This window comes from Engystomops pustulosus, chromosome 1 (assembly GCF_040894005.1).
Source record: "Engystomops pustulosus chromosome 1, aEngPut4.maternal, whole genome shotgun sequence".
NCBI classification, from domain to species: domain Eukaryota; kingdom Metazoa; phylum Chordata; class Amphibia; order Anura; family Leptodactylidae; genus Engystomops; species Engystomops pustulosus.
The window spans coordinates 251,216,760-251,229,275 of NC_092411.1; the positions used below are offsets into that span (position 1 = coordinate 251,216,760).

Genomic DNA, 12,516 nt, shown 5'->3' on the forward strand with positions numbered 1-12,516 from the left:
AGTGTCATTGTCACGTGACACCGCTCGTGCCGTAACGGCGGCCATTTTACTTTTGGGCTCAGTTTGCCCCTTTTTAAAAAAAAAAAAGAAAACTTTATTAATAGCGATTTAGTACAACTATCTGTAAGACATAATTATTACTAATTATGTTTAAACATTTTAGGATCTAGGGTGCATTCACACATGGCGTCTTGGAGGCGTCTAAATGCATGTGTTTTTTAAATGTTGCAATGTGTTTTGCTAGGCTGCAAGTGTTTTTCTTCATTGCTGCAAGTGTAAGCAGCTGTGTAAGTGGAGGGGTGTGAAGGGGTTCGAGGGTGTCAGAGTAATAATAATAATAATTCTTTATTTATATAGCGCACACAGATTACACAAAGCATGTCAGATTGGTCCCTGTCCCCATGGGGCTCACAATCTAAACAACCTAACCGTATGTTTTTGGAGTGTGGGAGGAAACCGGAGTACCCAGAAGAAACCTACACAAACACAGAGAGTATGTTCTTTTTGCAGATGTTGACCTGGGTGGTATTTGAACCCAGGACGCCAGTGCTGCAAGGCACAAGTGCTACTCACTCTATGTATGAATTAATTACTTTATATATGTAAACTCATTGGGGTGGGGACTATTTAGGTGCTGTATTTATGGTGTGAACATTGTTCTGGTGCTGTATTTCTGTACTGTGACCAGATCTGGTGCTGTATTTCTATACGGAGACCAGTTCTGGTGCTGTATTTCTGTACTGTGACCAGATCTGGTGCTGTATTTCTATATGGAGATCAGTTCTGTTGCTGTATTTCTGTACAGAGACAGTTCTGGTGTTGTATTTCTACATGGAGATGAGTTCTGGTGCTGTATTTCTGTATAGAGCCAGTCCTGTTGCTGTATGGGACCCTCAGCCCTGTTGTTCCACTTACAATTATGGGAACTACCTTTAGCACTCCCATAAACAGTAAATGAGTGGAGATTTCTGACACCCATATACTATTGAATGCAGCAGCAAGATACATACTCATTCTGGTGCTTCACCCATTAGTGAAAAAGTATTCTGTATTGATAGGAGTCCTGTTCTCGTGGTTGATGTGGGTCCCAGCAGTCAGAATCTCAGGGTGCAGACATGTTAATTTTTTCAGATGCAGTTTTTGAAGCCGAAAGACATATGATTGAAGGTTGCTACTAATCCTACTATTTTTACTTCACTCCTGGTTTGGACATCAAAAACTGCACCAATCTGCTTTTTATGTCAATCCCGTGGGTAGAAGACAACTTGCTAACTTGGTGAAAGCCCTTTTAAGTAAAATTATGACTACTTATACAGCACACAGCTGGATGAGTTAGTGTTCCTGCTCAATGTAACAGCCCTGTGAATCTGCAGAACAGAGGGGCCTTTTTATAAGGAAAACATTAATGTTATACTATATTAATGTTATACATTCATTTTTAGTAGGGGGGAATAGGAAGCCACGTCATATTTCTGCTATTAATAACGGAACGTGTAGCATAACTGGTGTGATTTTTGCCTTAATAAAATCCTCTGCAACCAATCATATTCCACTTCTCATACACACCAAGTATGAGTGATTGGTTGCTATTAGTAACCTCTACAGCACATCAGGATAGTGCAGGTGATACCACGTGACAGTGCAGGTGATGACGCGTATCGTGTGCGCCCTGAGTGTTGTTGTGACACGTCATCAGCGCTCAGCTGTCAGTGTGGAAGCGGCGTGCTGTCACTATGGCGAGCGGAGCGGGGCCGTCACTGGCGGCGTTCAGTCAGAAAGTGTGGGAGCCGGTGCTGGCTAAGTCCCGGCGGGCTGTGGTGTTCATGGACGAGGCATGTGCGGAGGTGCTGCACTGGTGCGGGGATGTGGAGCTGCTCCTGGCCGCCGGGGCGCTCAATGTGAAGGAGTTCTCCAGCTTTGAGTCCGGCAGCAGCAGTCAGCCCAAGGCGGTGTTCGTGGTGAGCAGTCCGCTGCGGGGCCGCTGTGTGGACGTGATCCGGGACGTGGTGAGCCAGAGCTCCTTCCAGTACTGTGTAGTCGTGACGGCGGTGAGCCCCGGGGAGGCGGAGGGCCGGGCTGTGTACGAGCAGCTGGAGGAGAAGCTGTGCCACTGGATGGGGAACATGGGCTACACCTCTGAGGTGCTGTGGGCCCCCCTCCTGCTGGCCCCTGTCAGCCCCTGCCTGCTCCTGGCCCCCGCCTTCCACTCCCTCTTCCCACTTCTCCCAGGACAAGACCTCCAGGCCCTGAACCGCAGCCGCCCCGACAAGAAGAGGTTTCCAGGCCTGGGGGATGTGGACTTCCCATCTCTGCCCCTGGAGCTGCAGAACCACATCAAGAACCTAGTGTCCAGCCTCAATCACATCATGGAAGGCATTGGAGTGCGGGAGGAGTGCTTCTCCGTGGGGTATCTCAGCAGGATCATTGCTGGAGAAGTGGCCAACTACCCCCTGGCGAAAAACCGCAGGAAGACCGCCCAGAGCAAGGCGTCACTGGTCTTCATTGACCGGACACTGGACGTTACTGGTATGAGGACCTTCTTACCACATTATGTACCAGAGACGTATTGTCTAGCTCCTGCAGCAGACGTACCTAGGGCAGCTACTATGTACTAATATGTGGTGACATCCCTCTGTGTGGGATCCAAATGCAAAGTGACCAGGATAATATCACCCTCTATGTAGTTGTGGCTTTAGCTGAAGAGGAATCAGAGTGTGAACAGTAGAAGCAGATTCCCCTGGCAGTCCCAATAGCTTCTGGTGCCTTTCTAAGATTATTTTTGATTTTGTACCGGGGCGTTTGAGCATTTCCGAATTGGAGAGGACTTTTCACCACAATCTCCCTCCCTTAGCATCTTTTAATAGGCTCATTTTCCTCTGCTTCTGCTTCAGTAGAAGTTTTCTCAGTAGAGAAACCACCTACGATGCCGATTATGCGGTTCTTTTCTACGGCTTGGACTGCCCATACGACTGTAGATTTTGCACCCAATACACCAATTGAGCTACGTCTACATGTGCCTGGACGTGGATGAGAAGCAACCCATGTGTGTTCCTTTGCATTCACTGACAGCTTTCACTGTCACTGCGGCATGTGGAGCAGTGGATAGACATGTTCAAAGCACAGAAGGGAGAGTTTCCAAGAGTTAGTTTCATATGGGGGCCATATTTAGGAATTGTGCTGACCTTGGTATTAGTGGGCAACACCATTATCCCCCTATCAGTACTATAACGTCAGTGGGCAGCAATGGGAGTATGGTGACTCATGGGCAATGTACAGCAAACACCAGTGCTGTCTACATTAGTTTGACTGATGGTAAACTAGTTCTACTAATCAGTTCCTGAGGAACTGTTCTTCTTAGGACTTAATTATTATTAAACTCTATATGCCACAATTCCGGCAATGAAGAGTTATAAAAATTATGCTAACCAGTCTAGGGCTCTCCGGCTAAGTCATTGGAGCGCCTTGTCTTCACTCCCTCATTATGTTACAAGACCAGAGTGTACAAAGAGCAGCTGACGTCAGCAAACAGATGGGACTGGAAGTGTAACAAGGGAGTGAATAAATTATAACACTAGGAGCTCTTCGGCACTCCGGTGTCGTAGCCAGAGAACCATAGACTGATTAGCATAACTTTTTTAACTATATTGCTGAAATTGCGGTGTATAGAGTTATAATAAAATTAGTCCTGAGAAGAGCAATTTCTCAGGAACTGGTTAGTAGGACTAGTCCACCATTAGTGAAATTAGTGATGGTAGATGTCCTGTTAAAAGCAGAATTTACATTTGTGGCAGCACATATGGCCAGCATTTTTGGTGGGATCATTGCTCCCTGTGATGTCTTTAGGGAGCGATGATTTGTTGCCATGACTGCCCAGAGTCTGTACGTGACCCAATGCTTGTCATTACTGAATTACTGTTAGTGTGCCAGTGCAACACTGTGATCGATCATTAGCAAAACCCCCATATCCCTCAATAATGCTGTATTGTAGTATGTGGTAGGAACGATCACACCTGCTAGGGTTAAAGTACCCTAGGGGGTCTGCAAATACAGTTAAAAAAAAGTTTAAAAAATTGCCAGAACAGATTTAAAAATAAACAAAAATACGTTAGACTGCTATCGCCACGTACCCAAATGGCCTGTCTATCAAATATAAAGATGGTTATTCCCAGCGGTGAACCTTATCACGGAAAATAGCACCAAAATGTCCTTTTTTGCTATTTTGCAGCTCATAAATGTCTAAATAAAAGGGATCTAAATCTATTTATATGTATATATTAAAAAAAAATTGCTATCTCAGTGATTGTACTGACTGAATAATGCGGTGGTGTTATTTGGAGCACACATACAAACAAAGAAAATGGCACAATTTTTTTGACAATTTAAAGTATTTACATATACTATGGATGGAGCCATGTGCTTTTTTTTTATCTGGTGCTGGTGTTAATCAGCTGATTGACAATGGTTCTGGATGTCACTTCCCCTAATAACTTATTAATAACCTATGCCATTTATAGGACATAATAGCATCAGGCTGGAAAATCACAGATTTAGGGGCTGTAAAATATTAGATTTTTCACACCAATAAGTGGTTGTGTAACAAGCCTTCAAGTCTCTTACGAGGGTGCACTGGCTCTGCTGTCATACACTGGTATATGTTTTCATGTAGACTTTATTCTATTTAATAAATATTTTCATATAATATCTTTGACTTGTCTTTTTGTATCCTGTGAATAACTTGGTAAACTTGGAGGTGGATGTTCATGAGTTGTCATTACAATAAAATTTCAACAGCAATGGCTACTTCTCGTAAAATGTCCTCGAACAAATCAGCTTGCCTATTAGGACATGTTTGGACTGCCATTATATATCTATATTTTATACACCTGCTGCAAATCCTAATCTAATAATTGGTCTGTTATACTAAAGCATCGTAGGAGTCTAGGACCAATAAATTTAGGTCATTTGATATGCATAAGCATAAGCCTCCAACAGGAGAGGGGAAGAATAATAATGAACTTACAGTTTCTATGAATTGTAATTTCATGAGAAGTCTTTCCCTAGAGTATAACAGTTCTAGAGAATTGTGTTCTTGTAGCTCAGTTCTTCCTCCTAGACATGTATTACTTAATTGGAAAGTGGGTCTAACCAATTAGGTATATTTCACTATGGCAGTGTCCAAGCTGTACTGACCATACAGCATAGGTACATGGAACACCTGATGTTTCTAACAGCGAGAGTCAAAGCGGAGTTATGAAAAAAAGCTTATCCAGAACTGAATGGATTCTTTTCATGAAAAATATTGGTTTATACTAAAAACAAACTTCTAACAAAGTGGACAGGAGCTCTTGAAGAAACTTAAAGGAAACCAAATGGTAGGGGTAAGCTGTAAATACCGAGCACCAGCTCAGGGTGAACTGGTGCCGGTACTTACTTTCGTTAGTGTTATTAACCGCTGTATCGCGGTTTTAACACTTTTTAATGTTTATAGCTGAAGCTGCTTCGGTGCTGCGTGCGACGTCTCTGGCATTTCCTATGTAGACGCGCGCACCGCCAATGCAGCTACAGCTATAAACATTAAAAAGTGTTAAAACCGCCATACAGCGGTTAATAACACTAACGAAAGTAAGTACCGGCACCAGCTCACCCTGAGCTGGTGCTCGGTATTTACAGCTTACACCTACCATTTGAACTAGTAGGTTTCCTTTAAAGGAGGACCATGACACACTTCTCCAACGCTTCATTTATAGTCCAGTCCAGTAGAAGACCGTTCCGATATGTTTGAGCCTTGTGTTGGTGGTATACTTCAACAGTATTGCATGATTCCTACCTTAAATTGAACCTGTCTGCAGAAAAAGACCTAACAATCTATTACCAGTATCTTCACAAGCACATTGATACCTTCCAGATCATGTATTTCCATGGTCCATTGTGGAGACTTTATCCAGAATATCAATTTTGAAGTCAGATATAAAGTCTAAGAGGAGAGTACTGAATACAACCTGCCACAGAATGCCTATTATGCTGTTTTTTGGAGACATGATGTGATTTCATGTGATCAGATACATACATGAGGTAGACGTTACAAATATAACATGAAAATTTGACATAAAGTTGATTTATGGGGATGTAAGGGAAACAATTTTATCTAAAAGAATGGTGTCATTTAGTTATTAGAGCTCTATTGTGCAAATGTGGTGACAGATTCCCTTTAATTACTAAACTCTCCACTTCTATAGTTCCAACAAGATTATATTGAATTAAAAGTATAACAGTGCCTTACAATAGGTAAACTCTCCACTTCTATGATTTTATACATCCAATTTCACTTCAAAGTTGATTTTTATTTTTTTGGATGATGCCACCACATTTTACCAAGACAGGTCCTTATCTGCCGGAAGGTTCTCTTTAAACATCATTCCCTTACAGTGCTATGTCTCTCCCTGTTGTAAAAAGAAAAAAAGTAGTATTTCTTTCGTAAGGTGAGACTAAAGAATTTGGCATGGTTGGAATTATTTGTGACGCTATAATATCATTGTGGTCGTCTTTTCTTGTCTGGGTCTGGAATAACAGAACCGGTGAGGGGGGCAGCAGATGAGCACATCAGTGTAGTAGGATTAGCAGACATTGGCAAAATGGAAACTGTAATGATTGCTACAAATGAATACGGTTCATCATGTCCTACCCCAATCCATCATTTACAGTCCATCTCCCATTTAATTCTTGGGCCTCAAATATAAAGCGAATGTTAGTGGAGTAGATCACACAGCAATATCTTTATTCTTCCATACTTTGGGCACCATCCCGACAGCCTGAATAGAATCTGCCAGGATAATCAGGCATAAGGTTATGTTCATGATGTGCAGCCCATGGAAGACCATCACTGATCCTACATATAATACCCATCCTGGGCTAAGCTATCATTATAAAGAATAAAATCATCATTTGCCATCACAATGGGGCAGATTTACTTACCGGTCCAGTCGCGATCCAGTGGCGTGATCTCTGACGATGATTTGGGTGTGCCAGGATTCACTAAGGTCCGTATGCCCGATATCCAAAAGGTGTCGCTGCTGCGCCCTGGTCCGCCAGAATTCACCTTCTACGTCCTGATGTATGTGAGTGCTAGATCTTGCGACACAAATTCTTTTTTAAATTCCGCAGATTTTCAGAATCCGTCGGGTTGTCCAATGGCCACGCCCCCGATTTCTGTCGCATGAAAGGCGGCGTCGATGCGCCAAAATCCAGTCACGTGTGCCAAAATCCCAGGGCAATTCGGCGCAAATCGGAAATCGTCGGACCCTTAGTAAATGAGCCCCATTGTTTCAATTCAGATTTGGGCTTATTTAGGCAGTGATGTGTCATAATAAATGTGTGTTTTTTTTTTCTTAATTGGATCAATAGGCAACTAAACCCTCACCCTAATGCAGTAATTAGTTAGGAAGCTAATATGGTGATAAATTGTGGAAACGTAGTAATGAGCCATAGCAACAGTACAAAAAAGCTCATGAATATTGGTTTATTTTCTTAGTTATATTAAGTTTGTCAGATTTCTTTATCGCTGAAAAAGCTCTTTATTTCCTATTCTATAGTGAACATGATACAATATAACATGCAGTAAACTCCTACGGTTACACCAAGGCTTATGTACTATAATCCGTGTTCTTCCAGGCGCTATCGGACATCATGGAGACAGTCTTGTAGAAAAGATCCTCTCTGTTCTTCCTTCTCTTCCTGGACAGAAAAATGATGTAATGATCAACATGGATGAACTCACAGACTTGCGAATTGATGGTGAAAATGAGGGGATAATAGCCCCAGGATGCTTGTCACAGCCAAAGTAAGCAAATAATATCACCAATTCATAGTTTGTTTTAATGTGACCTTATGCATGTGTTGAGATTTCAGAGATAAATTTATTGGTAAGGGAGAGAACCTGTGGCAGAAGCCAACTAAGTGGAGAAAGAATAATTATCCTCTGATCGGATGTTACAAATTTCCTTATGGTTGCTTTTACTGTAAATTCATACAAACCTTGTTGAAAGCGAATGTATCTTTCAGACAAGAATAGTGGAGTGATAATAGCAAACTTTGTAATATACGTTTAAGCAAATCTACCACCATGATCAGGGCATATACCAAGCACACGTGCATGCAGGTATGTGTATGTGCCCTCTCTGGAAGGATCTGCTCTTCTTTTACCTTGTTTTTCCAAAAAAGGGCTTTCACAATAATGCAAATGAGTCTGAGTGGCTCCAAGTTCAGTTATTTGCATAATTTTTAAAGCCTTTCTTCTTTTTTTTCCTTCCTTTGTAAAAACAAAGGCTTAAGAAGCTAAAAGAAGAGCGGGTCTTGCCTAAGGGGGCGCAAACCAGCATGTGAGTGTGATTGGTTTACAACCAAGATGACCTTCAAGTGGGAAAAAAACTTCTCTGTCCCATTTGTTTTTCTCCTTTCTGCTCCTATAGTGAGCAGTGCATCTGAAAGGCTTCTCAAGTCTTAACCCAGCAAATAAAGGAAATTGGGCTAATGGTTAAATAATAAATATTTCACTTGATAATTCAACTCTGTAGGGCCACAGTATGGTTCAGTATTTCGCACCAGTATTTGTAAGTCAAAACCATTCATTGGGGTGATTTATCAGAAGTGTCTGAGGTAAAATTGTTCTAGTTGCCCAAGGAAACCAATCAGAGCTCAGCTTTAATTTTATAAACAGCTGTGGGAAAATGAAAGCTGAGCTCTGATTGCTCCCAGACACTTTTTATAAATCTTCCCCTGTGTGTGGGTCCAAAATACAGAAGCAATACCGCTATTTCCAATAAAGCTGTGAAGGGTCCACTTCTGGTTTTGGCTTTTGAATAACAATACAAGATATGGATCAAATACAGACAATATGAATGTGGCTTATGGCAATGGGCAAGACTTGCCCAGCTCATATGGTAGTTTTCTGGTGTACAAGCCAGTTACTGGCGAATCTGCAGTAATTGTGATTATTTCTCCCTTTACTCCATTTCCACACCAGGTGGGCGTGTAGGAGCATGAAGGGGGACATTCCTGCCCCATGCTAGTGCATTTGCTGCAACGCATGAACTTTTTAATAAGTTAAAGTTTGCAGGCTGCACAATATTTTTACACCTGGTAGGTCCTGGTAGCCCGACTGGCAGATACATCAAGAGGCCGGAGACTCTTGATGTATCCGAAAACATAGGGATATCATCATACATCGGAGCGCAAGTGCCAGCTTATGATATGTCTCCCCCAATAAGTGACTGTAAAGAGCTTATTTCACTAGAAAATAGTTTCTGCTCATCTACCGTGTGTCTGTGAGAGTACAAGAGGGAAAGCTGATTCATACTGCTAAAAGCAGGAAGAAAGGCAGGGGAAAAGCAGGGCACAAGAAACTTTAATAACATATATTACAAAGTTTACTGGTATCTTCTGCACTATTCATTTATTTGTTAAAGGGCATCTACCACCAGGGTGAAGGGTTGTATGCAAATGAGCCTGAGGGGTTCCAGGCTCAATTAATACCTTACGAGTCTGGAGCCCCTCAGGCTCATTTGCATACAGTCTTTCATCCTGGTGGTAGATGCCTTTAAAGGTTTAGTTCCTCTTTAATGGTGAGGAGTACAGACATTACCAGCATCAGCCATAGACATTAAAATAATTCTGCTGTATGTGAGTGCAGGCAGATAGGGGGAAGTACAGGATGATGGGAGCAGTATACAGCTCTGCTCCATGATATAGATTTAGTATTGTTAACTGCATGTGAAGTATAGAAGATGTTTTGTTCTGCTTGATCTAATTCATTATTTTTATATCTAATTCTGTATAATTTCTCTTAAACTATGCAGATTATTGTCCTGCTTGTCTAAGTAGCTAGAATCCTATACTTCATGCCTGGGATGAGTTTTTTTTTTTTGATGGATTGCAGACATTTGTTTACGCCAAACATACATATTTATGCGAAACAGTTTGCAAATTGTTACGCCCACAGAGTCTCCTCCAGTTTGGTGATTAATCCATGTGGTTCTTGTCAAACATGACGAGCTTTTCTAAGGTCTACTAGAGAAAAATAATTAAGTTCTCAAATGGGGGTCAAGGCTAAAGAAAGCCAAAACGTATTTTCTAAACCAGATAACGCTATAACCAGATTTTGTCTTTTGGGCTGTCAGGAATAGACACGATTTCTTCAGATTTTTGTACTAATCTTTTATGTCATACCATAGTGTTAACCTAAAGTAGACATTTTATTCTATTGCTACAAATAGAGTAACTGGGTGGTCCTGCTGAGTGATGTGTACAGTCAGCGGAGGCCATTGTAGTAAATCTAGGGCGGATGCAGCAGCACTTTATCACCCCAGCCTCCGCCTACAGTGTCTGTGATAACCATGGGATCACAGAATGTGCAGAGACCTGTGTTGCAGACTGACCCCACTGCACGGAAGGGATTCCTTTCATTGTATTGATCTATGATGTGAAGAATCCCGGCTTCTGCTAAAAATTACAGTAGTGGTGTTGTTGTTTAGAGAGGGGCGCAGATCGATCTGACGCAACAAATCCTGTCCCTGCAGTGTGTTCGGTCAGTAACACAGTATTTTGTACAGTCTGTGATCATTGTATTTGAAAAAGCTCTTAAAGGACGTCTACCATCAGGCTGAAAAATTGTATGCCTGAGGAGCTTCAGGCTCCTTTAACACCAATGGTGTCCCTCAGGCTCATTTGCATAGAATTCTTCATCCTGGTTCTCATTTGCATACAATTCTTCATTCTGTTAGATGCCCTTTAAGTGGCCAAGCCCTTTAATTGTGCAGAATTGGGAAATAAAATGCAATTTTCATTCTGGGTTTACGGGCACATATGTGTATGAGTGGACTTGTTTACATGCAAAACAGAATAAAAATACATGTCCATGACACCACATTTGAAGACATTACTAAAAGTGAATACTTTTATTCCTCCATCCTTGCATCTGTGTTTGGGGACAGTTTTTCTCCCTTTATTTAACAACCCGGATGTGTTTTATCTGTAAGGGCTTAGACTATTTACTCTCTGTCACTACATTGCTGATTATTTCAGTGTTTGCTCCGCTGTAGGCTCATTACTGTAGGTTATTTCACTGAAGTCTCTGTTGATTTGAAGCTGATGTTTTCCATCTGTATTTGGGTGTGACATGATCAATGTATTTACCCTTTAATGGTTTGGAGCCTGCAATTCATTGTGAAATTCAGGATTTTTTTCTCTCCATTGTTGACTGTTCCAGCAGCTGAAAGTGTTCCAGTACATAAACATAGTGTTAGAAATATGTCCTGTCCTGCGCCTGACTCACTCATTCAGGACATGCCGAATATTCTTCTAGATCTGCAGTTTCATGCAGAGAGCATTTCCTGTTGGCCAATCCCAACAAACATCTTGTAAGCTTGGGATTTGGACAAACAGGTTATTTGTATTTAGTGTCTATTCACAAAGGAAAGTGTAACAAGTACAGTTCTGTAACGTCAAGCGCGGTGAGAAGAGGGATGTGGAGCCTGGAGAGCCTACATATCAGCCTATCAATGTGGGATTGGTGTTTTATAGGCGTTGCTTCATATGAAAGAAATTACTTTCCATCTCTGATTGGAGAAAAAATTATTTTTATGTCCTTTTGTTAAAGTAAAACAATTGTCCAACCTTAACCCCTTTCTGACCAGGCCCTAAAAGGCTTAAATATTTTTTTTCTTTGTAATGTAAAGTAATTTTTTTTCAGTTTTTAAATTAACCATTGACCATTGTAAATTGATTTCCTCTTGTGTGACGGACGTTTGGATATATGATATGTATGGTCTTGGGCAAACGAGGCAACTATGGCAATGTTTTTCTTTTTTAATTTTATTGCTAAATGTTAATGTTTATTTTAAAATATTTATTAATATGTAATTTGTTTTTGTGTGTTTGTGTTCCCCATAAGGTCATAAAAGTCCACTGGGGGACATTTTCACATCTTGTAAAACGTTTAAACAATGTCCAGCAGCTTCATAGAGATAAATAGATAAGGGATAAATCTCTATGATGACACTACTGCAAATATGCTACATAGTTATTGCCCGAGTAGCTACTAGTGCTGGGACACTGCAAGGACAACATTTTGCATTAAATATGTTTTCCCACGAAGAAAAGTTAGGCCCTATACATGGCTACCTCCCCGGCAGCCAAGGCGTGCCTGCCGTGCAACAGTACGCACGTTAGTCGTCTTTAAGTCGGACCATCTGTATATGTGTGAATGTAATCTTCAAAGTTGATACCCGGGAGCTAGGGGTTAAACCAGGAGAGAGCCAATGACTAGGCACACTCCAACATTAGCCAAAAAAATTCACAAAATTCAAAAGTTGTTAGTGTACTCCTAATATTCCATCAGTCAATTATTCCAAAGAACCTTCTCACCAAATTCCTTTAGATCGAAAATGGAAGTTTTCCTTAGTTCTCTCTTTTTGTTCCTTTCTCCCCTTCCTATGCTGGATTCCACCACAGACCCCCGCTTCA

At 41.4% G+C, this 12,516-nt stretch overlaps 1 protein-coding gene across 2 annotated transcripts in view; it reads left to right on the plus strand.

Annotated features, from left to right (window-relative positions):
- Positions 1-1,617: 1,617 nt before the first annotated feature.
- The window catches only part of SCFD2 (sec1 family domain containing 2), a 273,170-nt gene continuing 262,271 nt past the window's right edge, over positions 1,618-12,516 (plus strand). The window contains exons 1-2 of one of the 2 annotated variants that reach the window (XM_072124404.1): positions 1,618-2,526; positions 7,669-7,837. In XM_072124404.1, the coding sequence (XP_071980505.1) occupies positions 1,734-2,526; positions 7,669-7,837 (962 nt within the window). In that variant the 5' untranslated portion in view covers positions 1,618-1,733. The remainder of the gene's footprint in view (positions 2,527-7,668; positions 7,838-12,516) is intronic. The other variant, XM_072124397.1, reaches the window with a different exon arrangement.